The 27,768-nt window shown below is 39.3% G+C and overlaps 1 protein-coding gene across 3 annotated transcripts; it reads left to right on the top strand.

Annotated features, from left to right (window-relative positions):
* Positions 1 to 1,246: 1,246 nt before the first annotated feature.
* impg2a (interphotoreceptor matrix proteoglycan 2a) lies at positions 1,247 to 26,243 on the top strand. 3 transcript variants are annotated; one of them, XM_063498010.1, is made up of 22 exons: positions 1,247 to 1,581; positions 1,682 to 1,912; positions 3,021 to 3,187; positions 3,276 to 3,301; positions 3,415 to 3,447; positions 4,969 to 5,015; positions 5,340 to 5,404; positions 5,492 to 5,647; positions 6,704 to 6,762; positions 6,876 to 6,896; positions 9,465 to 9,673; positions 11,968 to 12,011; positions 13,954 to 14,125; positions 14,274 to 15,220; positions 15,315 to 15,602; positions 15,709 to 15,928; positions 16,699 to 16,909; positions 18,399 to 18,587; positions 20,545 to 20,746; positions 21,229 to 21,308; positions 21,913 to 21,976; positions 22,968 to 26,243. In XM_063498010.1, exons 1-21 carry the CDS (start codon positions 1,503 to 1,505, stop codon positions 21,953 to 21,955), a joined length of 3,489 nt encoding a protein of 1,162 aa, XP_063354080.1. In that variant the 5' UTR covers positions 1,247 to 1,502; the 3' UTR covers positions 21,956 to 21,976; positions 22,968 to 26,243. The 3 variants fall into 3 exon arrangements, with proteins under 3 accessions (XP_063354080.1, XP_063354079.1, XP_063354082.1); XM_063498009.1 differs by having other exon boundaries at positions 9,462 to 9,673; XM_063498012.1 differs by lacking the exon at positions 3,415 to 3,447 and having other exon boundaries at positions 9,462 to 9,673.
* Positions 26,244 to 27,768: the final 1,525 nt, after the last annotated feature.

Genomic DNA, 27,768 nt, shown 5'->3' with positions numbered 1-27,768 from the left:
TGTCACCTAGGAATGTGATATGAAATTCTTTGTTCTTAGCATATTTTAAACTTAACCTGAATTATCACACCCATCGTGGGCAGCAGGTGTTGAAATAACAGGTAGGCAAAATCTCAAAAAATGAAAAATATCCAAATATTTAATGAAAGTATTTTCTCAGCTTTAATAGGACTCCCATCTGGAAAGTCCAACATTCTGTTCTGTTTGAGTTAAACTATCTGCAGTACAGCTTGTCATATTTTCTAAATCCAGTATGATCTTAGTTTGTGACTAAGAATTTCATGTTTTTTTTTTTCAAATTATTCTGAGATTTACCTGCGTCCCAGAAAGTATCACTAAATATCCTTAGCAATGTGAATTTTTTTTTAAAGATTATTGTTTATTATTCATTTTTTGTTTGCTTGTTTGTTTTGATAATGCCTCAGATTTTAAAATGTAACCCCCCCCCAAAGCATTTTGGTATATGAAGCTAAAATTTCACATTTTTAGGCAAATCTAGGATTATATGAGAGATTACATGACCCACGTTTTAAATATCACAATAATTAACAATATATTTATTTACTTATTTTTGCTTAAGGATCCTATTATTTTAATTTCAACCTCCAAATCTGTGTTCAAACACTCTTTGTAAATGCTCCAAAAAGTTGGTCTACTCAAAGGTAAGAAGAAGCAGATTTCCAGTTTGAAAACCGTTTAAACCCCATTGAAATAGCAAGTGGCTAAAGGTCATCTCCTGAGCTCATGAGTCTGAGTGCTGTCACTATGTATACAGAGAGGATTTTAGTTGGCGGGTGAATAGTCAAGTCTATGTGTAAGACTACTGTCACATCAGTTCTTTATCCATGCACATCTTTGGCACCACCTCTCTTGTCAGATAGTGTTGCATACAGGTTGATGATATCTTTCGGACTTTGGGTAAGGTTAATGTCACATTTAACTGGGTGACTGCCAGTTAAAGGGACTCTTTGAATTTTTTCCAAAATGACCTTAATGGCCAACTCAATCCTTAACCTGCCTCACATTCCTCTACATACATAGAGTACATGTGGCTGCTCTTTGGCCTTTATGTAGCCATTGTTACCTCCTCTCTGACCACGTTTCCTCCACACTAAGTACCCTCCCCTCCCAGTGTTGCTCCAGTAACTTCTTGGTGAGCTCTCCTAAAAGACTTACTGTAAACAGGATTAGAGAGCATTAAAAAATCCTCCTCTCTCTCAAGTGCCATCTGCCTATCTACCTGAGCCAGGAGCTGTCCTCTCAGCACCATGGGACACACCTCTCCCTGGGCACAGAGGAAAGCGCGAGCCCACAGTGTGACTGTGTCAGCAAATGGTTTGTGATTGCGCTTCTCTTATTCTTTGGGGTCTTCTTTGGAGAATTCTGAAATATGCAAACTCGTACTCAGTTTGTCCTACTGCTGTTGCGTGACTTGAGACGAAACACGTATCTCCTTGATCCTTTCCCAAGGCCACGGATTTAAGCACAATCACGGATTTAACATGAGCATTCTCTCGTGGAAATGTGTTTTCTACCCTGCTGTGTTTGGTTTAATGGTCATATTTCTGGACCTAAAGACAGGTACGTGGCATTAGTTGACTTAAAAATCAAGCGTTCACTACTTACCTAAATGCACACACAAACTCTATATTTTAAACTTTGTTGTTGTTGTGCACCCCAGATGCAATGATGGAAGGTTCCTCTATGGGATACCTTGATCTGCCTTATACTCAGGAGCCTGCAGTGTTTCCACGCATCACTCACATATCTGAGGTGAAGCCATCGCGTGAGAGCCACGCGGTTATCTCTCGACGAAAAAGGAACATCCTTTTTCCAAGTGGAGTCAAACTGTGCGCGCAAGAGACCGCTGAGCAAGTCATTGCAAACCATCTGAGCTACTTTCATCTCAGAGGTAAGATCCAGTGTGAATCGGTGTTAAAACTGAATATTTGAAAATTGAGTTTCATTGTCACTGTCAGGCTGGATAAGTGCAAACACCAAGGTGTGACAATGGCACCAAAAAACCAAACAAACTGATTTTGTGAGATTGCCCCCTCTGTATCTTCCTCTTTGTGTGTCTACAGTGTGAAAAGATTTAATTCTCCAGTGGACGAGAGTGTTAACCTTTGCTGTGTTTACGCAATAAGATCCATCAGACTCAATTAGACTTCATTAGATTTGTATCGAAACAGATTGCTCCACTTATTGGGCCCGTTTACTGAAATAACATTACACCACACACACTGGTAGCATCTACACAACACCAGGTCTCCATTAAAAGAAGCCGTTGTTACCTACACTGTGTCTTACCAGCCCTGCAGACGAGTTCTGGTGTGCTTTTAAAGGATGTGTGCTTTTTAGCACTGCATTATATATTTTTATATTACCTACCAATTACCCACAATGCAATTTGTCAGCCAAGTTGCATATTAGTAGGTAATGCTGCTTTAAAGTACTTTGCTTGGAATAGCTTAGCAATTCACGCTGACAAAAAGTACAACTATTACACAAACAATAAAAAAAAAAAGATTTTTTCTAAAAAGCCAAAAGTTACAGTAAAAACAGACATTTAGCTCTTTCTTATATGTATGCATGGGCAGGTTTGTTATGTAAGTTAGATATGGATTTGGAAGTGATCACCGCAGCCTTGTGGACACTGTTAATTAGACAAGAAGATTGGAGCATATGTCTGTGCACTGATTTTGGATCAGCGCCCAGTAGGCTGACTCATGAGAGTTATATCATGACATCAACATGGAAATGGATAGATTTATGATTTAGCTTGGATCCCCAGAAACTCTAACTAATGATATCAAGATTGTAAATGAGTCAAACTCATAAAATATGATCTTATTTCTCAGCTAATGAACGTGTGTCGTGGTTTCCTTGTCAAACAAGCATACATTTAAGTTAGGGTTCAAGTTTCACCCCAATAAAAATAACTTGGAAAACATTACTATGAAAGAAAGTTCTCCAGATTTATTTTTTAAGAGGGTGCTGTCTTTCTCTGGTCTAACCAGTGTGCCAGGAGACCATATGGGAGGCATTTAAGATCTTCTGGGACCGCCTCCCAGAGCAAGAAGAGTACCAAAGCTGGATGAGTCGATGTCAGGAGGGCATAGTCTCTGCACGGGATATTGGCAGCTACTTTAGTAAGTCAGAGGAGCATCAGACTCTGGCTAAAAAGGTAACTAAATAACAATAAAATGATATGCGATTAGTACAAAACATGATTTTCTCTGGAGCTGGCTCATGAAAATGTTTTCCACTTCCAGAGAATGTCGCTGCCTGGTTTGAAGAGGTAAAAGAAACTCTCTGCTTTGTTTTCCCCAAAGTGACCTTTTAATGATGCGTTCATGATCTCATTATTAAGTCTGTGTTTTGTAAATGTGTCATTTTTACCACTATCTGTAGTGAGCCCACCAGGTCCTGGCAACATATGTGCAGGTAAGGTTGTCAAAGCTCTTCAACCTTACCTGTTCATATTCCCACTCATCACTTATCAAACATGATTTTTCACATTTATTTGTTTTGGCTTCTTTCTTTCTTTTCCATTTATGTGTCATAGACTTAGGTATGTGTCTTTATGCTCACTGTCTGTTTGAGTTCCCTGTTTAAATGATAATATTAACAGGGGTCCAAGCAAAGAAGCTGTTGAAATACAACCGTACCTGTTATAATTCTCATCGTTTTTTATTATTCATGTCATCTGGAAACATGAAGTTTGACCAGGTCCCATATGCTCAGACTCTGAAACTCCAGTTTGTCTTTGCAGAGTTCTGTAAAATGGCTTGGCCTGAAGTCAGCTGTCTTCCATCATTTTATTTTTTCTTACTTCAGCTACATCTTTGCTGTCTGATGTTTAAAGAATATGAGATTTTTATTAAAAAAAACATTTTGTTTCACCATGTTCATAAAAACAATTTTTTGACACTTTAAACAGAAACCACTAAACCAGCTGTCCTAAAACTGAGTCAGGATTATCTTGGGAATTTTTTAAAAAATCGTTGAAGTATCTGCTGAAGGCTTTGAGAAATCAACCTGAAATTACTGAACGTGGAACATGTTTACCTTTTCTTGCTTAGTGAGTTTGAGTTGGTACAAAATTTGGTTTTGAAAGTTAGGGCCTCGTAATACATGCATCTCCCCTAGTCCTCAATCAAATGTTAGCAACATTCACATGCTTTGGATATCACATGTTCCACATTGTGCCCAGAAATGCCAAACAATGTGTCTGCAGTAACATTCACAGTTGTATAAACAGCATCGATTTCACCAAATGTTTAAAGGTATTTGGTAAACACATGAAACACATGTTTTTTTTTCAGAATAATGTAATTATTATCTTTTACAGCTCATTTGAACAGCACACTTAAAAGATGATTTTTTTCACCCCCATTAAACACAAAGTCAAATTCATGTGAAATATATAAAATCAAAGGTTTATTTATTCAGATGCTCTAAATTTATGCAAATCCAGTACATTTCATTTGACGAGATTCCATAAATACTTCTGTAACAACACTGCATACAAAATATACAAGTAATTAAATTAGTTGAAAGGAAGCTAAGAAATAATTTTTTAAATTTATTTTATAGTGTAGTGATTATATATCGATATGGCTGAGTCCTGTTAGCCAATGGTGCAGCAGTTTATCTAATTTAAATAAAAACATACAAATAGCTTGACTGCTTCTGACTTGCTTGGATCTCAGTCTTTGCCTTTCTGGCTATACTTTCTTTTTTTTTTTTTTTTAATTTTTTAACAAACTAAATTAATAGACAAAAATCTAACCTTTAATAATTTTCAGACACTGGGAAACTGGATTTGCTTCCATTAACTTCTTCTTCCGACCCTACATGCAGTGTGCATAAGCCATTAATAGTTGTGCTTATTGCCTTTTTATTATATCATAATTGTGTAACGTTGTATCTGCGTCGCTAACATGATCCTCCTGTGTTTCACAGCACTCCAACACCAGACACACCAGAATCCTTTGAAGCTCCTGAGCTAGGTCAGTGTTTTACCTGATTATACTGGCATCTGTAGCAAAAATCCCCCTTTTATTTAACCACCCTGATATAGATTTGCTGTTTTTGTGTCTGGCCCTTGTCTAGTGTGCAGTTTTGTATTTTGGAGTGTGCATCTTTCTAAGTGCTCGGTATGTGAGCTTGGCTTTAGGCCAGCTGACCCTTAGATTTAGCAAGAAGTCAGGGTAAGGACAGTCTAATCCATATAACTATCACTAATCGTGGCACTTGCCAAATGTTTAAGCTGACATCCACCTCAAATAAACCGACAATCCCTTTTTCTTTTGCATATGAACTTAACCACCTAGAAGACACAGCTGAAAACAAGGAGGAGGATTCCCCTGCCATTTCACCAGGAGTAGAGGAGAGTCCTGTGAGTGTAAACACAGATTGCTTGCAGACTGGGATTGATCATTTGCCCTTAACTAAAGTGTGTCTTTATCTCTTTCTCAATACTCAGCTTTACAATGATATAACCGTACAACCGCCTACTCCTGCTCCGCTGGAGCAGGTTGTGGAGCTAAGCATCCTGTTGTCAGGAGAAATGTACAACGAGAGCCTCGCTGATCCGGCCAGCCTCCAGTACCAAACACTCAGCAGACAGCTCGCTGAAAAGGTTTGCCTCTAGCTCTGGCTCCTCGTGTCTGTTTCCCTTTATGTCTCCCATCTGAGTCTTGGCGCTGGCCTGGACTCTCTATATCTACTGGTTTATGGTCTGTGATTGATGCATTGTTAGTTTTAATAACTCGCACTTTAATGACAGCAGTAGTTAAACTCAAACTGTTAGGCAAGGGCTCAAAACACACTGACTTTATGATACACAGTTGGTTAGGGTGAAATAACAATGTGCTGAAAATCCAGCTTCATGACTCATGTCTTGGGAATACATAAACTTCCGCACATGCACGCCGCTGCACAGGTATCCGGTGGTTTTATAGGTACTCGGAAGATTCAGTAAACATGACTACAGGCCTTTTCCCTGGCAGCGGATGCACAAAACCTTGCAAATGAAAACATTAAACAGACAATTTGGTGCATTTTTTTGTGTGTGTCTTTGCGCACACGTGTATGTGTTTTGCATTTGATGAATGCTTTCAGTATTTTTTTTTCTTTTGATTTCTGAGCTGCTTTTATTCTCTGCTGGGATTTCCTGGACAGCTAACATCTGCACACACCTTGACATACCGTAGTCTATAGCAAGAAACGTCATGCATACAAGCAAGTTTGCGTGCCTTGAAGAGATTAAGAAGAAAAGTGGAGTGGAGGGTAGGATAGGGACTGATGGTAAATGAGTGTAAAGAAAGAGGAAGTGGAGGAGAAGTCAGCAGACGAAAGACCCTGGAGACCTGTACGCATACTTCTTCATCTCTGGAAGATTTAATAAACTGGGTCAGTGAGTCTGCAGGACGACACGACTATATCTATTTCTTTTTTTATGTTAGTGTGGTGAAGCAAGGCCTTGAAAACCACTACAAGCTGTTTTCTATGAGCAGTTTGTCTTTTAAGGAAAATAATCCGGGGACGACCTTTCAACTACTTTGAACAAAACGAGTCCTTTTGGAACAATAAACGAGATTTATTTTGGCAAGCAAGTTCATTGTAAACCACTCGAAATAAGAAACAAATTAACTGCGGTTTCCACTCTGATGCCTGGTCAACTTTGTCTTTGCAGATAGAGGACGCTCTGGAGGGCCTTCCTGGATTTAAAAGTGTGTCTGTAACTGACTTCAGGTCAGCTTCTCTCCAATGATTATGGCTGTCAGAACAAATGGCCTTTTTGTAATACTTGTATCACGATTTGAGCTCTCGGCAGAAGTTTAACAGATCTCGCTTGTTTCACACAGACCGCAAGATGACGGAGAGGGGTGAGTCATCAGTAGTCACTCTGGTACTTCGACCTTGAATAGCTCTCCCCATCCTGTGTTGTGTTTAAGCCCACAGATCCCTATCAACCTTAACTAGAGCTGTGTATGTGTGTGGCCCCAGCTTCATCTCACGCTGTGTTTACCTGTGAGCGTGGGCACGTGTTAAGCTGTGTCACTAGTTGCCTGTGTTAATGGACTTAGCGCAGTCACTCACCTGTTAAGTGGGATCAGGGTGGGTCGAACCAAGTGAGCAGGTGCTCCTGTATAGAGACGATAATCTGAGCTTTACCTGGAAGGATGGAAATGAGTGGAGTTATCGGCAAAAATAACCTGTTTGTGTGGTGAAATGGAGAAAAATAAGGGAATTACAAAAGGCAAGTGAATGGACAACAAACAGAATGCAGGGTCAAACAATATGCTTGTACGTTCCCTTATGGAGATTTAGATGAGAGGTCTCATGCTTATGTGGGACTGGTACAAATGCTTCAGCCAGCACCATGTTAGTTTAGCTTAACAAAAATTGGAAACAGAGGGAAATGGCTATTTGGAAAGATAAACTGATCTGGTTTGTTTGAGCTGAACAAAAGCAGAAGGGGATAAATGACAGTTTAAGAATTTAGTTTGCAATATGCTGTGCTGGATCGTTGACTGGAGCGAGGAACTTCCAGGAATCATTAAATCCAGCAGCGCCTAGAAGCTTTGATATAACTTTTCATAAAATGCAACTTTGTTAGACATTTTTTGTGTGCAGATTAAACACATTGGCTATTATGCACTGATTATTGAGCTTTAGGTGTGCTGGTATTTTATCGTTGGACATATAAACCCAGTTCCACAACATTTATGATGCTGTGTAAAGGGTTGGGACACAAATCCCTAACATTTCTAAATTTCATAAATCCATATTTAAGTCATGGCAGAACCCAGGAGACATATCAAATACTTAAAGTGAGGCTATTTCATGACAAATATTAAATAATTTTGAATTTGATGGAATAATACCACCAAAAGATACAAAGACTGGCAGTGCACAAGGGACAAGGCCAAAAATCAGTATTGGAAGCTCCTGATCTTCAGGCCCTTAAATGCCACTGCATGAACATAGCCACGATTCTTTCATGGAAATTAATGCAAGAGCTCGGGAACGTTTCCAGAACATTTCCTCAGCACCATCCACAAATGCAGATTAAAGCTCTGCCATCCACAAAAGAAGCCATACGTGGACATGATCTCAGTTCACAGGCATTTTAAAGATTGTTTACACAGCGGTGAATTTGTGTTTATAAAATCCGCAAATCATTGCATTCTGTTTTTAATTTACCTTTTACGCAGCGCCAAAACATTTTTGCAAAGGGGTTGTATAAAAACAATCTTTCCTGCTGTTTACAGCTAAGCTACGCTAACTGGTCAGGGCTTCATATTTAACAGTAAGATTTGAGAGTAATGTGTCTCTCACAACCTCTGGAAAACAAGAGAAAACAACACATGTTGTCTGTTTGAAGTATTCATTTATTATTCAATGTATGAATCTGTGTAGAAAATTGTAAATACAACAAACTGATAAATGTTGTAGGGTACAAAGTTTGTTGCTGAGGTTCAATGAAATCAAAGTTTATATACCTTGTATGTTTGCTCACATTCAATACCTGAATAAACATAGTTATAATAATAATAGTTATAAGCAGTCATTAGTTTTTTGGTAACTGTACTCTGAATATTATTTATTCGTGAAATTATGGATATACATTAAATAGGTGAGTAAGAAATGAATTTATTGCTGTAATCAACCTTGCATGCAACTTCTAACTCCAAATTACAAGGCGCTGCCTGACTGCCCTTTTGTGAACTGGATCTCCTTCTAAATGGGGCTGACTTTGGGTCGGCACGTGCTCAGCTGTCTGCCAGTAACCCAACAAACTAGGTCAGCATGGAGGGCTCCCAGTAGTCAAATGAAGCCTGATAGATGGCTTTTTCCAGGCTCTGGAATCTCTTGTGAGGTTTCCATGTTTATTATGATGATATTGATCATTCTGCTGACTCGGCTCCTTTAGCGCTATACAGTCACACTCCTGCGTTCCAAGCAAGAATAAATCACACGATTCATCGGTCATATGTTAGCGTTCTACAATTTATTTTAAAGGTTTATCATTAAATCAAGCTAATGCCTGAACAATTTTCTTCCTCTTTCCCTCTAATACTTTTAGTGTAATTGTGTGCAAAGGATAAATGTAAACTATTGAATGGGATAATAATATACTGGTCATGAAAACGCATGAGAAACCCTGTCTGCTTATTTTAAATTAAATATTTAAACAAGGCGTCTTACTCATTTGCTGCTGTGGTGGAGCAGTAATGGGAGCTTTAAAGGAGAGAGATTAGAGGTAGGGATTATCAATAACGTAATATATGTATAGTGAAGAATTAAATCATAATTAGCATAACATAAGTACAATATGAGAGTGCAGTTACCCAAAATATAGGAAAATTATATCAAAATTTTCCCTAGGCCTAACCTGGATCACTATATGAACTGGATATAATATAACAACAGCATACTTGTGTCAGCAGGTTTGGTGGTTTGGTGGTGGACTATGCCGTCACAGTGGTGGTGAATGGAGCAGGAGTGACCGCTGAACAACTGAACTACCTGACGCTACAGTCGAACCAAGTGGAGAACTCCTATCGGGAGATCAAGGAGCACCACACCGTGGTCCTCACCATCAGTGAGGACAACAACATTTTCATTGAAGCCCTAGATGACAAAAAGCTGGAGAGTGGTAAGATGATGTGCATTACTGCCAGTCTTCCCAAAGATATTCCTTAAACTGATACGCTCATATTTCCACTATACTGCAGAGATTTATTTTGCCAGCATGGCAGTGCAGTCACTGGGAATGCACTGGAAAAGGTGATGCGTGCATCGCAGGGCAAACCTACATGTGTCATGACAAATAGAGACGCCGTTGACATTGCACTGATATTAAAACACACCGTTCGCCACTTGAGAAAACATTCCAGGCTTTTAATAGTCTCATCTGTTTTTTATTTGACTCTCTTTCTGTCAAATGGACAGAGACAAGTTTCAGTCCCACCACTGGGCCATTTTTAATGGACAAATAACAGTCATCAGTTATAGGAACTGTGTATTTATTCAGTGTGTCAGTTAAATCCTCGTCATTAAATGGTCAGCAAAGGAGAACTCAGCAGAAAGGATGTTTGAAATCTGAGCTTTAGATTTTTGGGCTTTACTGTAATCTTTTCTTTTTTTGGGCATACATATTTTGGATCTCACAGTGAACTCTTAAAAAATGACTTCACCTACTTAGCATTGCTCTCCTTTAGAGATGGTCAGACTGGAAGCAGGCATATTCAAAGCAAAGATATGGTTTATTTTATTCCCTATGTTTTTTTTGAAGTGTCGATACGTGATAATAACATTACCCACAGTGCACCATGGTGCTGAAAATACAATAAGAGAGAGCAGAATACAGGAATACATACATACAGTCATTGTTAATCAGTGGGTTTGTATTAATGTCATTGCTGTTTTGTTCTCCATGTGGACTGTTTACCTGCTTTCCTCTAAAGTTTATCATAGATATTGATCAATAGCATTCACACTACTTCACGTATCCCCCCAAATCCTGTCCCTTGCCTACAGATTCTACATATTTATGCAGATGTCTGAGTTTTGAGAGACTGAAGCGGGGATTATTTTAACCTTGTGAGTCTGTGAATGTGTTATCTGAGCAAGATATGCTCCTGGAGACACCTTGTGTGGCAAGAACTATCTCAAAGACTGTTTGAGTACTTTTGCAATTCTTTATGTTGTCTGTAGACTTTGCCAAGATGTGACAACAGCGCAAAACTGGGTCACAAACTTTGGTTGGTCCGACTGAAACTATAAGCCAGTCCTGTGAGACTACAGTGGGATATAAAAACTGCATATACAGAATCACAGGTCAGGTCTGATTAAAAACCAAACCAAACCAAACAATACATACCGTATTTCAATAATAGGCTGTTTGAATCCCTTGCGTCTGTCTTTAATGTCTCTTTCCAATCCATGAGTACATATATAACTACAGTCCGTCTTGCAAAGGAGTTGATCCAGCTGTGCAGCCAACTTTGTGGTAGTTTCTGCTGCAGTAAGTGTTTTGAGCTGTTCATTTTCCCCAAATGATCTCAACATAGAGATGCAAACAGACTCACAAAGTGAAAACAAAGTTGCAGATGGTAATATTGCAGTAACTACTACTGAGTAGTCAACATGTCTAAATGTTGGCGACACTGCAATGGAGAAATCTTTGTCTTTAGCCAAACAGACGTTGCCTCACCTGTGACCACGTCCCATTCACCCAATCACACACACCTTTATAAAATGATTTGTTTATTTATTTTAAATATGTACCTAAGCGCTTTTATCTAACATTCACACACACACTCATCGATACTTTGACTCATGGATTGTGGGAGCCGAGGCTTAATGAACCAACCTACTAATTGGTAGATGGCCTGCTCTACTACCTGAGCCGCAGCCACCTAAAAACTCAGGCAGTCAACATCCTACCTACCTTTTACTTTGGTCATTTAATTATATGTTAACATATAATTAAAGAAATCTACTGTGAGATTTCTTCAGCCTCGTGTTTAAAGACTGTAGGTCATTAGTTTACTGCGAAGGCAAGCACTTTTAAAGATGGATGCCCTCTCATTTCCATATTAGTTATAGGCTGTGACATCTAAAATGATGGCTAAACATTCTCATATGGCTGACACATGTGGGTTGGGGACTTAAAGACACAGCTTTGGCTTTGTTTTTTTAGCCTTGGTGGTGATGCAATAATAGCCTTGGACCACAGTGGCTGATATTTATTCCAGATTTTAGCACTGATTTGTAGATATTTACCCCTGGAGGTGACGCCGTCAAAAAGCAGGCACTCTGTGCTGAAACACTAACAGTTAACAGAATTTTGAATACACCAGCAGGCAGAAATATTTAGGCTATTTGGCACGTTTATGTGTTGTATGTCAGTTTTTGTTAATGTTTGTTTCTTCTGTGGTTCCACAGTGTCTGAGATTCCTCACTCTATCAACACTGAAGACGGAGCCATGGTGAGTAACAAGTTACCTCCACAGCTATCATGAAAACAATCTCTCTCCAGGCGATCCAGCTGCTTGGAATTTGTACATCGCTTTTGTTAAAAGACACCTTGGTATAACTGCTGTTGTGAAGACCCGTAACTGCCTTAAGATGTTATCCAGAGTACACCAGCGCAGGTAGGGGATGAGCTCACTAGCAAGGATGAAGTGAAGCTTTGAGGATTAGTTTGGTTCTTGCTGTAATAATCCACTGCTATTCTTGGGCAGAGACTGCAGTGCGCCACAGCGCCATGAGTCAACAGAGACTGCACATGAGAATTTATCTAGACAAGCAATACCATCTAAAGTATGTCTCTGTTCGTGCTCTCTTGTGTTTGAGTGTGCTTTTAATGATAATCAGAGTTCGGTTTGCTTTGGTCACGTTTTCAGCATAGCCTGATAATTTGACACATGGTATGAGGTTGGAGAGTTTCTACCCCGATTTGAAGTTGGAACGGTTTAAATAAAGATTTCATTTGGTTGCTATGAGAAATATGAATCTTATGATAAGCCATCAAACTAAATAGATACAATAGCAAAAGTAGTATAGTAGAAATTCTTTGACTATAAAAAGGAATTAGGGAATTAGCTTAATGCACTACAAAAACACAAGGTCCATGAGCAAAACTAAGACTTAATGTGAAAGCACAGGAACAAGAACATATAATTCCCTGAAATATAGATTGATACAGATCTTGAAATAAAAACTCCGCAGTTATTCAGAAAGATTTGGGTGGTTTAGCAGCAGCTAATAGAAAGAGTACACACACACACACGTACTCAAAAACTCACAAAAACTGTATGTAATTCTTCAAAAAAAATATTAATGATAGCTGTATGTGTGACTATGTCTGTGCAAATTTTCATTGAGATATGCCAACCTATAAGGAGGTGATAGGACACATGGATGTACAGACATATATATATATATATATACATATATATATATATATATGTATATATATATATATATATATATATATATATATATATATATATACATATATATATACATATATATATATATATATATATATATATATATATATATATATATATATATATATATATATGGTACGATTATTATTGTAGGGTAGCTCAATTTTCAGCTGTGCAGTCTTCAATCATCACACACTTCACCAAAGTAACGCGATTTAACCAGGGACCAACATTTCCTCTTGGTTAACAAGTATATGCAATGCAAAGACACATTAATTAGAATACATATTGAAAGCTCCAACTATCCACTTTCTTCCTGTTACTCAATTCAGAGTTGCAAGAGGGCTTGAGCTTGTCTTACCTGTCACAGCACAGGCCGTCAATCTGTTGCAGGGCTAACACAGAATGACAGACAACCACTTACTTTCACGCTCACACCTAAGGTTGGTTTACAATCACCATGTAACCTAAGCCAGAGTACCTGGAGAGAACCCACACAGACACAGAGAAAACCCACATAGAAAAGCCCCAGAATGGATTCAAACCCAGGACTTTCTTGATGTGAGGCAACAGTGTTAAACACCGCAACACCATCAACTAACTCTCAACTAACTTTGTTCAGTCTTTAATTACACACACAGTGTTTACCTCAACATTAGATGTGGTTCTAATAAAAGATGATTAAGCAGTATTTCACAACAAAGCTTGGCTAACATACCAGCAGTGTCCTTAAAGTTGGCATTAAGCAATCACTCCATTCTCTGCCATGGCTCACACATAATCCTCCTGATGTGTCTGGCTTTGCATTAAGTCAGCCATTTACTGTAATTAACTTTCATGATATATCTAGGTGTCTTCCTGTTGAAAGGGAGTTTTTCCTTCCCACTGTCACCAAAGTAAAAAGGGTGTTTGGGGATAAGATTAAAAATCTCTGCCTCTGGTGACTGGCCAATCAGAGCTCCTGTTTGTGATGCAGATCATTGCTCTTGATAAGCCGCCAGAGGTCCTGACCCTGGAAGAGGACATCAAAAGTGAATCTTCAGAAACCAACACAGTGGCAACAACAGAAAATAATGTTATTGTTCTAGAGGAGAGTGAAGTTGCATCTCCTGCTCTTGTTCCGACCTTCCGTATACCTGAAGCTGCCGGTAAGTGTTATTTGGGCAACTTTACATATGATGCTTTATTTTTCCGTCATAGCATTCCAGCTATACAAGACTACCTTTTTCATTAGTTCTTGAAGTCAGATATCTTCTATAATAGAGAGTGAGTTTCTTCTTATCTTTGTTTTTTTAGGGATTGAGAAGGAGGGTTTGTTGCTGGAGGATACTGTGCAGATTCCCTCTGTAGAACCTCCTCCACCTGAAGATCTTCCAGCTGAGCTGCCAGGAAGCGTCACACTGCCTGAACCCCCAGTAGAAATTGAAGCCTCTGGTTCAGTCCCAGATGTTTTGGAGGGGCTAATTGAACCATCTACAATCACTCCAGAAGAGGAGGAAATTTCCCTTGGGGAAACTGCTTCAGAGGAAGAGGTGAAAACAGAAGAAATCACCATAAATGCAGATGTTACATCTGGAGCTGAGGAAGAGATATTTGGACCTACAGCTGTACCTATGGAAGAGGAGAATCCAGATGATGTTGTTGAGATTATAGAGGAGCTTGAAATCTCTACTGTCATAACTGAAACCAAGGAAGAAAAGGGTCTGCCTGCCCAAATACCAATTCCAGATGCTGTAGAAATAACTAGTGAAGCATCACAGCCAGAGCCAACGAAGATGAGTCTTCTTCCCGTTGGCGATAACTCCATTGAGGGGACATCAGAAGAGTCTAACCCTGCAGATATTCCACCTGCTAATGAGGAGGCTAACACCCCAAAACCTGAGAATGCAGCCATTAATGTGCTGTCGGCCAGCCACGAGGAACCTGAATTTGAAGAGAATGGCTTGGAAGAATCAGCAGAAAATCAGGATCAGGAAAGAAAGGAAGAGGCTCTGTCTGAAGCTCCAGTTGTAGTAGAAGAGCCTCCAGAAACTCCAGAGATCTCTAGAGAAGATCTTAGAGATGATGAAATCTTACTGGTTAACAAAGATGTTCCTGAACCACCAGTGACAGATTCTCTGGGCCCTGCCCAACCAACTGCTCTGTCTCCAGAGAGGGAGTCACCCTTTACCCGTATCTCTTATGTAAACCCTGATTTTGATGATGAGCCTGACGCAGACATGCCTTTACTGGTGGAGGTGGAGGTAAAGCAATAGAATCAAACAAGATTTGTTTTGAACAAAAAATGTATGCTGTCTCCATCTGATAATCAAATCATTTTACTTTCTTATCGCCTAGATCCAGACTACTGATGATGGCTTGGATGATACCACCACTGGAGACCATGGTTATAATGTGGTTCAGTATGGTTATGGTTTGATTAACCACACAGAGGAGGGCAGCACCGGATTCCCAATAGGTGTGGGCCACGGCACAGACCAGGCTAGTATTGCCATGCCTGTAAACCCTGGACGAGCACTGATGGTTTTCTTTAGTCTGAGGGTGACCAACATGATCTTCTCAGAGGATCTCTTTAACAAGAGTTCCCCAGAGTACAAGGCTTTGGAGCAACGCTTCCTTGAACTGGTAAATGCCTGCATCTTGTAGTATTTGTTATTTTCATTATTCACAATCCTGTGTAAAATCCTTTTGCTTGTAACATCAAACTGCACATTTTTCAACTGTTCCCTAGCTTGTGCCCTACCTACAATCCAACCTCAGTCACTTTGAAAACCTGGAGATCTTGAACTTCCGAAATGGGAGCATTGTAGTCAACAGCCGGATGAAATTCGGGAAGCCTGTGGCTCGTGGCGTCACAACAACTGTCTACTTGATCTTGGAGGACTTTTGTAACACAGCCTACCAGACCATGAACCTGGCCATTGACAAGTATTCACTGGATGTTGAATCAGGTATGTTCTCACTGACAACCAGTGCTGTCATAAGGACAGCACTTCTTCTTGAGATCCCTGTCAAAGGTCTCTTAAAGAAATCACTATTTCTGTTTTTGTTGCCAAGAACCACTGTTCTATGAGAAAGTCTCACCTGTCACCAGCTATCTTTAGCTACTTCCTTGCATGTATTTGGGGATCTAAATTAGCCTTTTTAAATGCTTTCATGCTAGCATTGCATAACAAACTCATGAAAAGAAGGCAATTGGCTTATTTCCATAAATTTTAAACACTTACTTCATTGTCACCTTAGAATATTGCTTTGCAAAGTATTCTAAGGTATTCTAAGGCAAAGTATAGTACAATGCGCAAAAGCCTACAAAACCTTGCCAACCCCTTTTTTCCCCTTGCTGAGTTTGCTTCTGCTGAAGGTTTCTTCCTGTTTAAAATTAGCTCTATGTAAATAAAATTGAATTGAATTGAACTGAATTGAATTATTGTGACTTGTGGCAGAGCTGAGCGTCACAAACAGATAAGCTGGAATGAGATAATCAGGCTTCCTTGGACTGCAGTCATGTTGACACATATCATTATCTACTGTTCACTCTGACCAACCGATTAGTGTGAATAGAATGACATATCCCGGTATAGTAACTAACTCCAGGGTTCAGCTGGATTACATAAGCCAACTAGTACGTGACCGTTTGTTGTTAGCTATTTCAATTTGTAGTTTATTTGTAGTCTGAGTTCTCTTGACCATGCACATTTGAGAAGGTTATTTTATTTTACAGGTGACCAGGCTGATCCCTGTAAGTTCCAGGCGTGTAACGAGTACGCTGAGTGTAAAGTGAACAAGTGGTCTGGGGAGGCAGAGTGCGTCTGCAATGCTGGGTATTTCAGCGTGGATGGCTTGCCCTGTCAGAGCATCTGTGAGCTGCAGACTGACTTTTGTCTCAATGACGGCAAATGCGACGTCATCCCTGGCCAGGGAGCCATCTGCAGGTGGGTGACAGGCGGGGATTAGGGGAAGTGATCTGAGAGTGTGTGCTGGAAAGTGTGTCTGAGTTTGCAGATTTGTGAGGCTAGAACTCCATCACATAAGCAGATTTTCAAGTGCTAGCTGGGTCCATGCAGTAAGCCTGAGTCTTCTAAATTTAAAGCTAGTCTGCTTGGGTAGTGATTTATGTCTGTTTTTTTCTTTCTCCCCATAAATCTAGCTGGCCTTACAAATTATAAATAAGTAAATAAAATGAAGATTATGTTTTATATCTTTGTTGGGTACAAAACATAATTAGACCAGCCCAGATTTATTTTCTGACCTTACCCTCTCCCATACTCCGCTTCAGCTTCTCTTTTGTTTATTCCATCTGCTCATCTGACGACTTTGTGACTCAGAGCCTTTTGTTGCCCTGCCCCATGACTTTGGTGTGCACTTCCACCATATCTCGGCACCAAAAATTCTCTTTCTATTTTTAAATCATGTGTCAAAACCCATCTGTTCAGAAATGCATACCATTCATTGTAACATGGTCTTAGTCAATTGTTACTTTGATCACTGTTGTGTATATGTTTTTAATTTGCTGTACTAATGTAATTTATCCTTGAGGGTTTTTAAAGGTGCCTAAAAATAAAATGTATTAGATTTTAACAAATCTGCAAAGGCTCAAAACTTTGGCAGTTAATATTCAGTTATCTACACCAGAAGACATAATTTTTTTGTTGTTGCCCTGTACATACTTGAAAACAGTAATGCTAAGATTAACGTGGTGATTAATTTTCTCTGCTCCAGGATACAAGACTTCAGTTTAATGTGATAAGGTCCAAACCCTTTATTAAATTTTATAGTACCTTAGATGCTTTTACATATTTTCCAAGACATTCCTGATGATCACAGGTTTTGTGTGACTAAAGATCTGTGCATATGCATCTATATCCAAACATGCAAATTTGTATGTGGTGTGTAAGTTGTGCACAAGATGACGTGCCAAAAACAATCCAACATCAGTGACAGAAATATGTCCGGTGGCTATGTTCACGATTTTGTATGTGGTGTGCTTAACTTGAGTGATTATGAACAAACAAGGATGGGCCTTTGTTCCAAGATGAGTGCTTAACATTTGTTTCACACCCACTACCACATCGTAAAACACACAGGCAGCTCCAGATGCTGTTGGATCGTTGTTTACCTCACACCGTCCAACAAAAGTATTGTGGTGCTCCAAGCGAGTGGTGTGAATTGTTGAGTCGTTGTTCCAAAAGTATTAATGATTTAATGACTTGTTGTCGTCAGTGATGACTTTTTAAAGATTTTTGTTATTCAGTGAAAGAAAGAGACGTTACAACATGACGCATGATGTGTATGTATGAATCATGATGTGGGATGCAGCATTTTCATCTTCTGCTGTTTCCAATGCTTCTCGTCTTTTTCGTTCTTTGAGCACTGGAAAAAAATGTTATCACGGTTTTGAAAAGTTTCCAACGTCATCCGCAGGTGTCGCGTCGGGGAGAACTGGTGGTACAGAGGAGAACATTGCGAGGAGTACGTGTCCGAGCCGCTGGTTGTTGGCATAGCGATTGCCTCTGTAGCTGGCTTCCTACTGGTGGCCTCTGGTGTCATCTTCTTCCTGGCCAGGACGTTACGGGATCAGTATGACAAGGATGAGTCAGAGGACCCCATACGGTAAGGAGTGCACGTCAAATGCTGTTTGTACCCAAAGAGTCATTTCAACACCACAGAGCACATGGGGATGGTTTAATAATGAAAGAATTTGGGATTTCTGTTGCAGTTAAGAGTTTACAGGATATTTGTAATGTTGTTTGACTTTAGTAATTATGACTGTGCTTTTAATCTCGCTGCCTCTCTGTAAAGCTGTTGGATTTAGATTTCTACAGTGGGCAAACCATTCAAAAGGCTCAAGGGCATGTTCACGACTGAGAAACCAGCTTTTCAGTGCACTCCACACCTGAGTATCAATATAATGCATATTTTACAGAACTTCAGTTTTTCATTTACAGATTCATCCACTGAAGCCACATTTAACAGTTTAAATAGAGTTTCAGTTAAGATTTGGAGCTGTATTTAATGTGTATGGTGCATGCAACAGTGGAAAATGTTAACGCCTGGTCTATCGTATTTGATACCTGAGTTTTGTGTGATACCAATTAAAAATCATGTATGCAAATCATTATTTATTTATTCAAGAAAATGTGGAATTTTCTGACAATTATTTCATGGTTCAGTCTTTAAATGGATATTAAATTTGATTAAAATAGGAAAATTAACACAAAATCCTTTTGTCAGTCAGTCTTAAATGGAAAGAAACCATACTTTATTGTTTGATAGTGAAGAGAAATACTTAAATTTAGTCTGTTTGATGACCGACCCTCTTCCATGCAATCAGCGTGGTTATTTTCTTGAGGGGACAGACTAAGTTGAGAAATCCCAGGCCAGTCTCCACAGTCAAAGTTTCCACTGTACCATCTCTTTATCCTTCTTAACTTACAGCGGTACAGCCATCGTCTCCTGCTGCCTGGATGTTTGGAGTGTCCTGCTTTGCTCCTTTCTTGAATTCCTCTGTCTTTTAAAGACACACACACACACACACACACACACACACACACACACACACACACACACACACACACACACACACACACACACACACACACACACACACACACACACACAGATCTGTCTGGCATGGATCCCGGACCTGTCTGTGGAGAATGACTGTGCTGACCTCAGCCAATTAACTGATCAGATATGGTGCTGATCTATTGCTAAAAAGCCTTAAACACATAACACATTAGGCTTTCTACTAGTCTGGAATCTGACTTGCTGGCACAAACAGGCTGGCTTATCTAAGTATCTAAATAAAGGCTATTCCACAATAACATCTTAATTACTGAGACCCACAGTGTTACGGAGGATGTAAATCATTGCTAGCTGATGAATAAAAATGTGTGTGTGTGTGTGTGTGTGTGTTAATAATGCGTGGCCTCAAGATAACTAGTCTGTTTACTGGCCACACTGGGTGAACTCTATAATGCTATTATTATGCATGAAGCATGGATAAATTAGTTTTAATTCCATTATATTTTGATTTTGAGAGGCTTTATTATTGAATTCATTTTACCCTATCACATGTCAAGGCAGTCGCTTGAATTTGGCACACACTGGATCCTATACAGAGCAATCAGAACACCCTCATTAGAGTGTGCTAGTTCAGCGAGCGAGGAGTAGACAAGGTTCATTTCTCCTTTGTAAAACTGCAGCATATTGCATGCAATATTTTCATATCTGGTCCACATCTGTTTTTGTCATTATTTAAAGCTTCTGCTAAACAACATTTGTCAAATTCATCCATGCCTTATGTGTCATAATAGCCCTATGAAGCTTGGCTGCTATAGTGAGTCAACAACAGACTGCATTTCTCATAGGCACTCATCAATAAGTGCTACAACTTCTTATTCCCATGTACTACTTTCTAATGGGCACAAGTTATTGATGAAACGTACAATAACATTTTTCATGGCCGCGGAGCTCTTATCCTGACTTCTTCCTCCTGGATGTGTGACTCTGTTTCCCACCCTTTCTCTACCATGCGACTGACTTCACTGTTTGTGTCATTTTGCAGGCGAGCAGAGAGTCTCCCATCTTTAGAGAGGGCGACCAAGTACAACCCCATGTATGAGAGTGAAGCGACCACAGGCTACAGTCACTACTACCGCCGCTACCCTGAAGCTCCCGTGTACAGCAGTGCCAGCGCTGAGGCCTCCACTGACTTCAGCAGCGAGGAGATACGACACATCTATGAGAACAGCGAACTGACTAGGGAGGTTCGTGAGAGAACTACAATCCAGTGGTTGAATTAGAAGAGAGGGTGTCTTTTCTTTACCTCATTATTTCTTTTAACTCTTGGATTAGTAAGCAGAAGTCATTCCCAAGTTGCCCTGTCTACTCTGTACACATAAAACACCAGGCTTAAGTTTATACAACACTCTGAAGACTGTTTGGCTCGAATTTTGTGAGAAAATTGCTGTTGCTGTTTGGGCCAAAAAACAAAAAAAGAGGGCAGTGCAGTTGGGAAATTTGGGGAAGTTACACACCAAGGGCAATACATATTAATTACACGTTTTACCTGTCTATGATCAAATTAATTAATATCAGGTTTTTATCGCCATCTGCCTTTTGTTGACTTAAAATTCTTTGTGGCTTTTTTGTGATGTCATGTTTTTACTAAGCTGCAGCCTGTTGAGTTTACTGTTTATCTGCCTGTGATGTAATGTTCCTTCTGGACATATATCCTGTTTTTCTGTAGGAAATCCAAGACAGGATACGCATCATTGAGCTCTATGCTAAGGACCGGCAGTTTGCAGACTTCGTACGGCAGCACCAAGCGTAAGCGGCTCACTTGTTATCCTCTTTTTGGACTATGATCAGATAAAGAAACGGGCCAAACAAACCAGGCTGTGAGGAGAAGGGGAAGCGAGTTTGAGATACAGGAGGCTGACAGGACACATTTATCATTCCTAAATCGTCACCAGCCAGACCTGGAACTGATACAGTGAGGTTGAAACCATTACAAGATGCAGACATGTATTCCACTGCCAGCTTGCCTGGCGATAGCAGTTTCCCTGTGGTACTGATTGTTTTTAAGCCATATCTGGCAATAGATCACCTCCAAACCAAGCTGAGTGAAATTGTAGGTCCATGCTTAATGGAAAAAGTAACTTATCAACCTCAGAAGTATCTAATGATATTATCTAATGTTACAGGATGGTGGCTCAGTGATTAGCACTGTTTTCTCACAGCAAGGGGGTCCTGGATTTGAACCCAAGCTAGGCACTTCTGTGTGGAGTGTGTGTGCTCTCCCCCATGTAATCCTGCCCATCCAAGCCCAAGACTAAGAATAAATAAAATAAGTAAATAAAAATAAGAGTTTCACTTCTTGCATAAGTAAAGGTTAATATATGCTTTTTCTATGCCTCTGCATGTACTACAGTGTCCTGGATACCCAGAGAGAGAGCTCCTCTACACAGATATGAAGCTGTCCTGTGAACGATGAGGTATTTTGCCTTAATCTAAACGCCTTTTCTTTTTTAACAATACTCCTCGATATAGTTCTTAAGAATGGTGATCAAGTAAGAAAAGAAATGTAACTTCTCATACATTTAAGAACAGCACCAGAAGTTAATTCTGAATGTATTCATGCAATATCAATGCAATTTATCTTTTTCAGTAAAGAAAATTCAGATAAAGAGAATTCAGGAAGCTGATTATTATCTATATTGTACATAAGAGCAGGGAAACAAAACATAAAGATAAAGGTCAAGTAAATGAGAAGGGGGGTTTAATACTCCCAACGAATTGATAGATTACCAGAGCAGATTGCCTAGGTTGGTGTAAACCGCACTGTAAATGGGAAAAAATTGAGCATGCAGTAGATAATGATAAATGACGTCATACTTTTCCATTTTGCTTTTCTATTTTCAATGACCCATGGGTTACTGGCTCTCTGCAGATGTGGAAGAAATTAAAATGACTCAGGATTTAAATGATTTTCAAGAACTTGTTCAGCATTTTTTAATGTATGCTTTTTATATTCTTTTTAATTTAGTGCAGACTAAAACAAAATGTAAAACATCAGACTGTTTTCTTTTTTTTGTGAGTGGTTGTGTACCGCACTATTACTGGCCTAGGAGCAGTTAAATGGCTGCTGGATCCAGCTTCATATTTTATATGGAGAAATCAGATCTATATCAGCCTTTTCATCTGTCCCCAAAAAGCAAATTTACATATTTCCAACAATTTCAAACTATTAAAGCCTGGCTCACCAGTGCACTCACAGCATATTGCATATGAATCACAGAGAAATAAGGCATTTCCTAAAACTTAATGATAAATTCATTTTTCCTGAATCAAGAGGATGTGCTCAATCATTAGAGATAATACATTCAAAGGCAAAATGCAGTAACTATATAGTGTTGAGTGTGTACCATACTGTATATTTTGTTTTGTTTATAACTTTCATACTGACACTCCTCTCACCCTTCACAGAAACGCACCTGTGTTTCTTAACGTCAAGCTCCCGTCAAGACTGTCATCTTTTCTTTGCCACAATTCTCAGAGCCTGGATTGCACTGTTTAAACTGGACTGTCTCACAGCATAAGTCTCTTACAATCTCCACAAAAAGTCTGCGTCCGTCTCTGCCTGTGCGAGGGCAGAGGTGCTGATGCTTCTTCCTCCGCCCTCAGTGCCTTTTCTTGACTGGGTAAGCTTGTTGTGACATCACGGGATCCATCTGCTGCTTATTTATTGGACATTTCCCTGCAAGGAAAAGTGGACCGCATCCTGTTACTTGAAATTTTGACAGATGAACTGCACCAAGTAGAATTTTTATTTAGTGTGGCATAATGGGCTCTTTTCATCATGCCTACCTGTCCATTCTTAAAAGGGAAGAACATAAATACATGTGAATATGTATGTATTGTATGTATATAGCTAAACTGATGTCTGGTAGGGAAGACTTTTCTCTTTACAGTAGGGATTCTCAGAGAGATACTGAGAAAGCAACTTTTTTTTTAGTAAATGGTGCTATCTTAATATTAAATGCTCTTTGAAACGTAGGTGTGCAATTAGGGCTGTGCGATATGACCAAAATCTCATATCCCGATATAAGACATCTATCGTCCGATAACGATATAAATCACAAAAATGTAACATTTTCTGTAAGTTCTGTGAATCTCGGGCAGCTCGACTTGCGTGAAGTGTTTCCAGCTGGGCGTCGTGTACTGGAGTCGAGTGTTTTAACCGATGCATGAAACTATACATTTTTAGACAGAAGTTGTAACGGCCGCCGTTTTCTTTGTGAGTATTTATTACACGGCGTGCTGCGGGGAAAAGCCTGTTCTAACGTTTGAGTCTAAGTCTTTACTTTTTAGCACCTGACGGCTCTTTTTTGCTTCTCATCCGTAAATTCTTTGCATACTCTTTCACGTGATTCAGTTTATTTTGAAAAGTCTCAACAGGATCTTGAGCTTTCTTGTGAAAGGTTTATGTGGAAAATAAACAAGCTGACACGCGATGGTTTTACCATAGTTGTTGCTAACGACAACGCATAAAAACAGGCGCTTCCGTAGTGTGGTTACATTAAATATAAGAGAAAGCGAGAACTTTAAGAAATTAATATAGCCACTACAGTGACCATCAAAACCATGAAAAAATATGTTTTTTTCAGTTTATTTTGCAACACCACGAAACAAACGATAGCGTAAAATGAAACGATAGACGTTTTTATATCGTCATCCGATACATATCGTTATATCGAACAGCCCTATGTGCATTGATTCACTTTTACAATTTAAAAGCAACACCAAGAAATCAATTATGTATATTTGGATATTACGCTACATTAAAAGGATAGTTCAGCATTTTCAGATGTACGCTTCTCAGTTTCTAACAGAGTCTGTCAGGCTGGCTTTAGCATATAAACTCAAGAGGAGCAAATCAGCAGTGTTTTTACGTAGAGTTTCATTCATTTTATTTGGGAAATTTGCTTGTCAAAGTGAAACCAGAAAGCTGGCAGTGGAATTTTGATCAGTCATTCCTGAAAAAAAGCTAAAAGGCCACAACTACAACTATAGAGAACAGTATTAATCTTTGAATTCATTTGTTTTCAGTCCGATTGCGACAGGTGAAATAGCTGAATAATAGCCACGCAGTCTGCCTTCACAAGCATTTGTGAAAGAATGGGTCTTTGTAATGAGTTCTCTGATTCTGAGGATATGATGCCACCGTACAACAAATCACTTCATAAAATTTCTTCCCGCTACAATCAACTGAAATTGGTATAACAAAAACTCCAAACCTCCTCTGTTGTTAACATCAGCACCGTAACTGGGCACCAAGAGCTTCATGTCATAGGTCTCATTGGCTGAGCAGGTCGTCCAGATGTAATGTATAGGTGGGCAAGTACTTTTCTACATATAGTGTTATATAAATATTGAAGATTTGTTACATCTTTATAGCTGTCTGTACAAAAATATGCTTCTCTATGTGCGTCAAAGAACAAAAACATAAAAAGAGGGTTTTCACCACTTGAAAAACTTTACATGTGGATTTGCCTTTAGCGGTGCTCCAGACAGAGCCAGGCAATAAGGTTTCTGCTTATATTCAGTTTTTGTACGTTTGGATGTGCAGATATTGAAGAGGTATTCATCTTCCTCTAAACGTACTCCAGGAACAATGTATGTGACAAAATCAAACTATTCCTTTAAGGTGGCCAAAAGCTGCGAAGTTGTTAAGTGTTAGACTGTTTCTGTTTCTCTTCATAAATGACAAACTTTGGTGTTTGTTTATAATGTATGACAAGGCAGACAAGAGTGAAAAAAATGCTGGTGAGGGAAGAAAGGCAGAGAGCATGAACCTTCTACAGCTCAGAAATAAGTGAAAACACGTTTCAGTGGAAAAATGCTCCAAGGCAAGCGGCCCAGGGATTTGACCAAATGGTGTGCTTTCAGATGTCAAATGCAATGCAAACTGGAAGAACAGGAAAAACTAGGAAGAGCGAACTGATAAACAACATATGCTCTTTGGAAAGATGACCTCAAGCTGTGTCTTCTGCTGAGAGAAGCTGTACGGTTACCAGCGATTCTTTAAAAAAGTGATCTGTCCTTTGTCTGCCTATCTGGCCACGATACTCTTCTTTAATCTGAAACCTTCTGACAGACTAAACCCAGTGCTTTCTTTGGCATTCCCATCCATTCCTCCCTGGATTTGTTGGACTTGACCCTTTTGGTCCTTTTAGAGGACCCTAATAGCTACAACCCAGTTAGTTTTTATCGTCATCCAGTTTATCCGCTGATTCTGTTATAGGGGGCCACAATAATATAATGTTGGATATAAATAATGACCTAGCTTCTTGTTTACATAACACATATCCCGTCCTTTGGTCTTCTGTTAGAGCTCTACACAAGTGAAAAAAACAACACTGGTGGAACGGACTCTTATGATATTGTCATGCCTTTTGCAACTTATTTTCAATTTGTATATGTATGCTTTTTTTTTTTTTGTTTGTCTGCATACAGTTTTTATCACCACCATTTATAACATCCACTACCTGGACAAACAAGCCAATCATCACATACAGTGTCCTGCCATTAAAATAGCAGTTGTCCTGTAGGATGTAAATTGTGTGTGTTTGCAGTGTTTCAACATTTTCTTTTTATACTGATGACACCATGTTAACAGTGTTATCATGCTGTGCAGCTGTGTAAAGGACTAATAAGGTGTAACAAGTACAAAAATAAAATATTTTATTATAAAATGAAGAATCCACTCCTGTGTGAAGAATCATGAAGTACATTTACGTTAAAATTTTAATTTCCATTTACCACCATGGAACTGCACATTATTTACACACTGTCTGCAAATTACGATGTCATGTTGGCAACTGCTAAGCATAAACCTAGCAGCAAATATTACATTTCAGTCAGCAGGAATCTTGTTAAAAGAACATTGCTATTTATATTCATCAGCCACATTGTTAAGTACACCTATTCAACTGCTGCAGTTAATGAAAATGTGTATCAGCCAATCACATGGCAGCAATTCAGTGCATTTAGCTAAACAGACATGGTCAAGATGACCTGCTGAATTTCAAACCAAACATCAGGAAGGAAAGTGATTTCAGTGACTTTGAACGTGACATGATTGTTGGTGTCAGATGGTCTGGTCCATAGGTCCATTCCAGGAACTGCTGATCGACTAGGATTTTCCCACACAACCATCTTAGGGTTTACAATGAATGCTCTAAAAGGAAATAAATATCTGACATGTTCTTTGGTTGAAAATGTTTTCATTTCAGAAGTAAGAGAAGAACGCCCTGACTGCTTTGAGCTGATTGGAAGGTAACAGTAAGTCAAATAACCACTCGTTACAAGTATGCAGAAGAGCATCACTGTATCAAAACACATCAAATCTTTAAGCAGATGGGCTACAGCTGCAGACCACACCTGGTATCACTCCTGTCAGCTAAAAATAGGAAAGTAAGGATTTTCACCAACTCGTCAAAATTGGTCAAAGAAGACGTTGGCTGGTCTGATGAGTCATTCCAAAAGCATGGATCTATGCAGTTCAAGCTGCTGCTTGTGGGGCTGACACATCTATCTACTGCTATCATACCACTAAGGAAAATTGTTTCCAGCACCCTGTTACATCTATTCTATGAAGAATTAAGGTAGTTATGAAAGCAAAAGGGGGTCCAACCCAGTAATAGCAAAATGTACCTTTTCAAGTGGGCAGTGAGTGAATATCTGCTTTCATTTATATTTGGTGGCATGGCTCTGTCGTTAGATAGAACAGCAGCTGATGCAAGATCCAAACATACTGAGCTCAGCGGACCTCGCAGGTGTCAGACATGACATCAAAAGGAGGAGGTGGGTTGCAAAGTGGCTTGCATATGTGCAGCGACTGCTGGCAGGCAGTCTAAGGCAGCTGAAGTTGTGTGCCTTAAATAGCATTTGCCAGTTGGATATGAAGAAGGAATGTAGAAGAAGCTGAATGACTACATGATGTGTGCTGGCACTGAGACCAGCTTTTATTAGTTGCTCTGCCAGGACTGAGAGGTGAGTTTGATGTTGTCTGTCTGGAGTATGTTTAAAAAATGCTGCTTGCATGTTGACACAGCTGAAATAGCAACAGTCCTATAACAGACTCAATAATTCTCCGACATTCTGAACACTATATTTTAGTCTCTTTCGACCCTGAGAAAAATGAGATAGAACTTGAATATATTAGTACAGTTCTGAACAGACACTTAAATATTAATACTCCCATTGCTGCTTGTACAAAGATTTT

The sequence above is a fragment of the Pelmatolapia mariae genome, linkage group LG16_19 (assembly GCF_036321145.2).
Source record: "Pelmatolapia mariae isolate MD_Pm_ZW linkage group LG16_19, Pm_UMD_F_2, whole genome shotgun sequence".
NCBI lineage: Eukaryota > Metazoa > Chordata > Actinopteri > Cichliformes > Cichlidae > Pelmatolapia > Pelmatolapia mariae.
The sequence above is the reverse complement of the archived record's forward strand: the minus strand, read 5'-3'. Positions and strand labels throughout refer to the sequence as shown.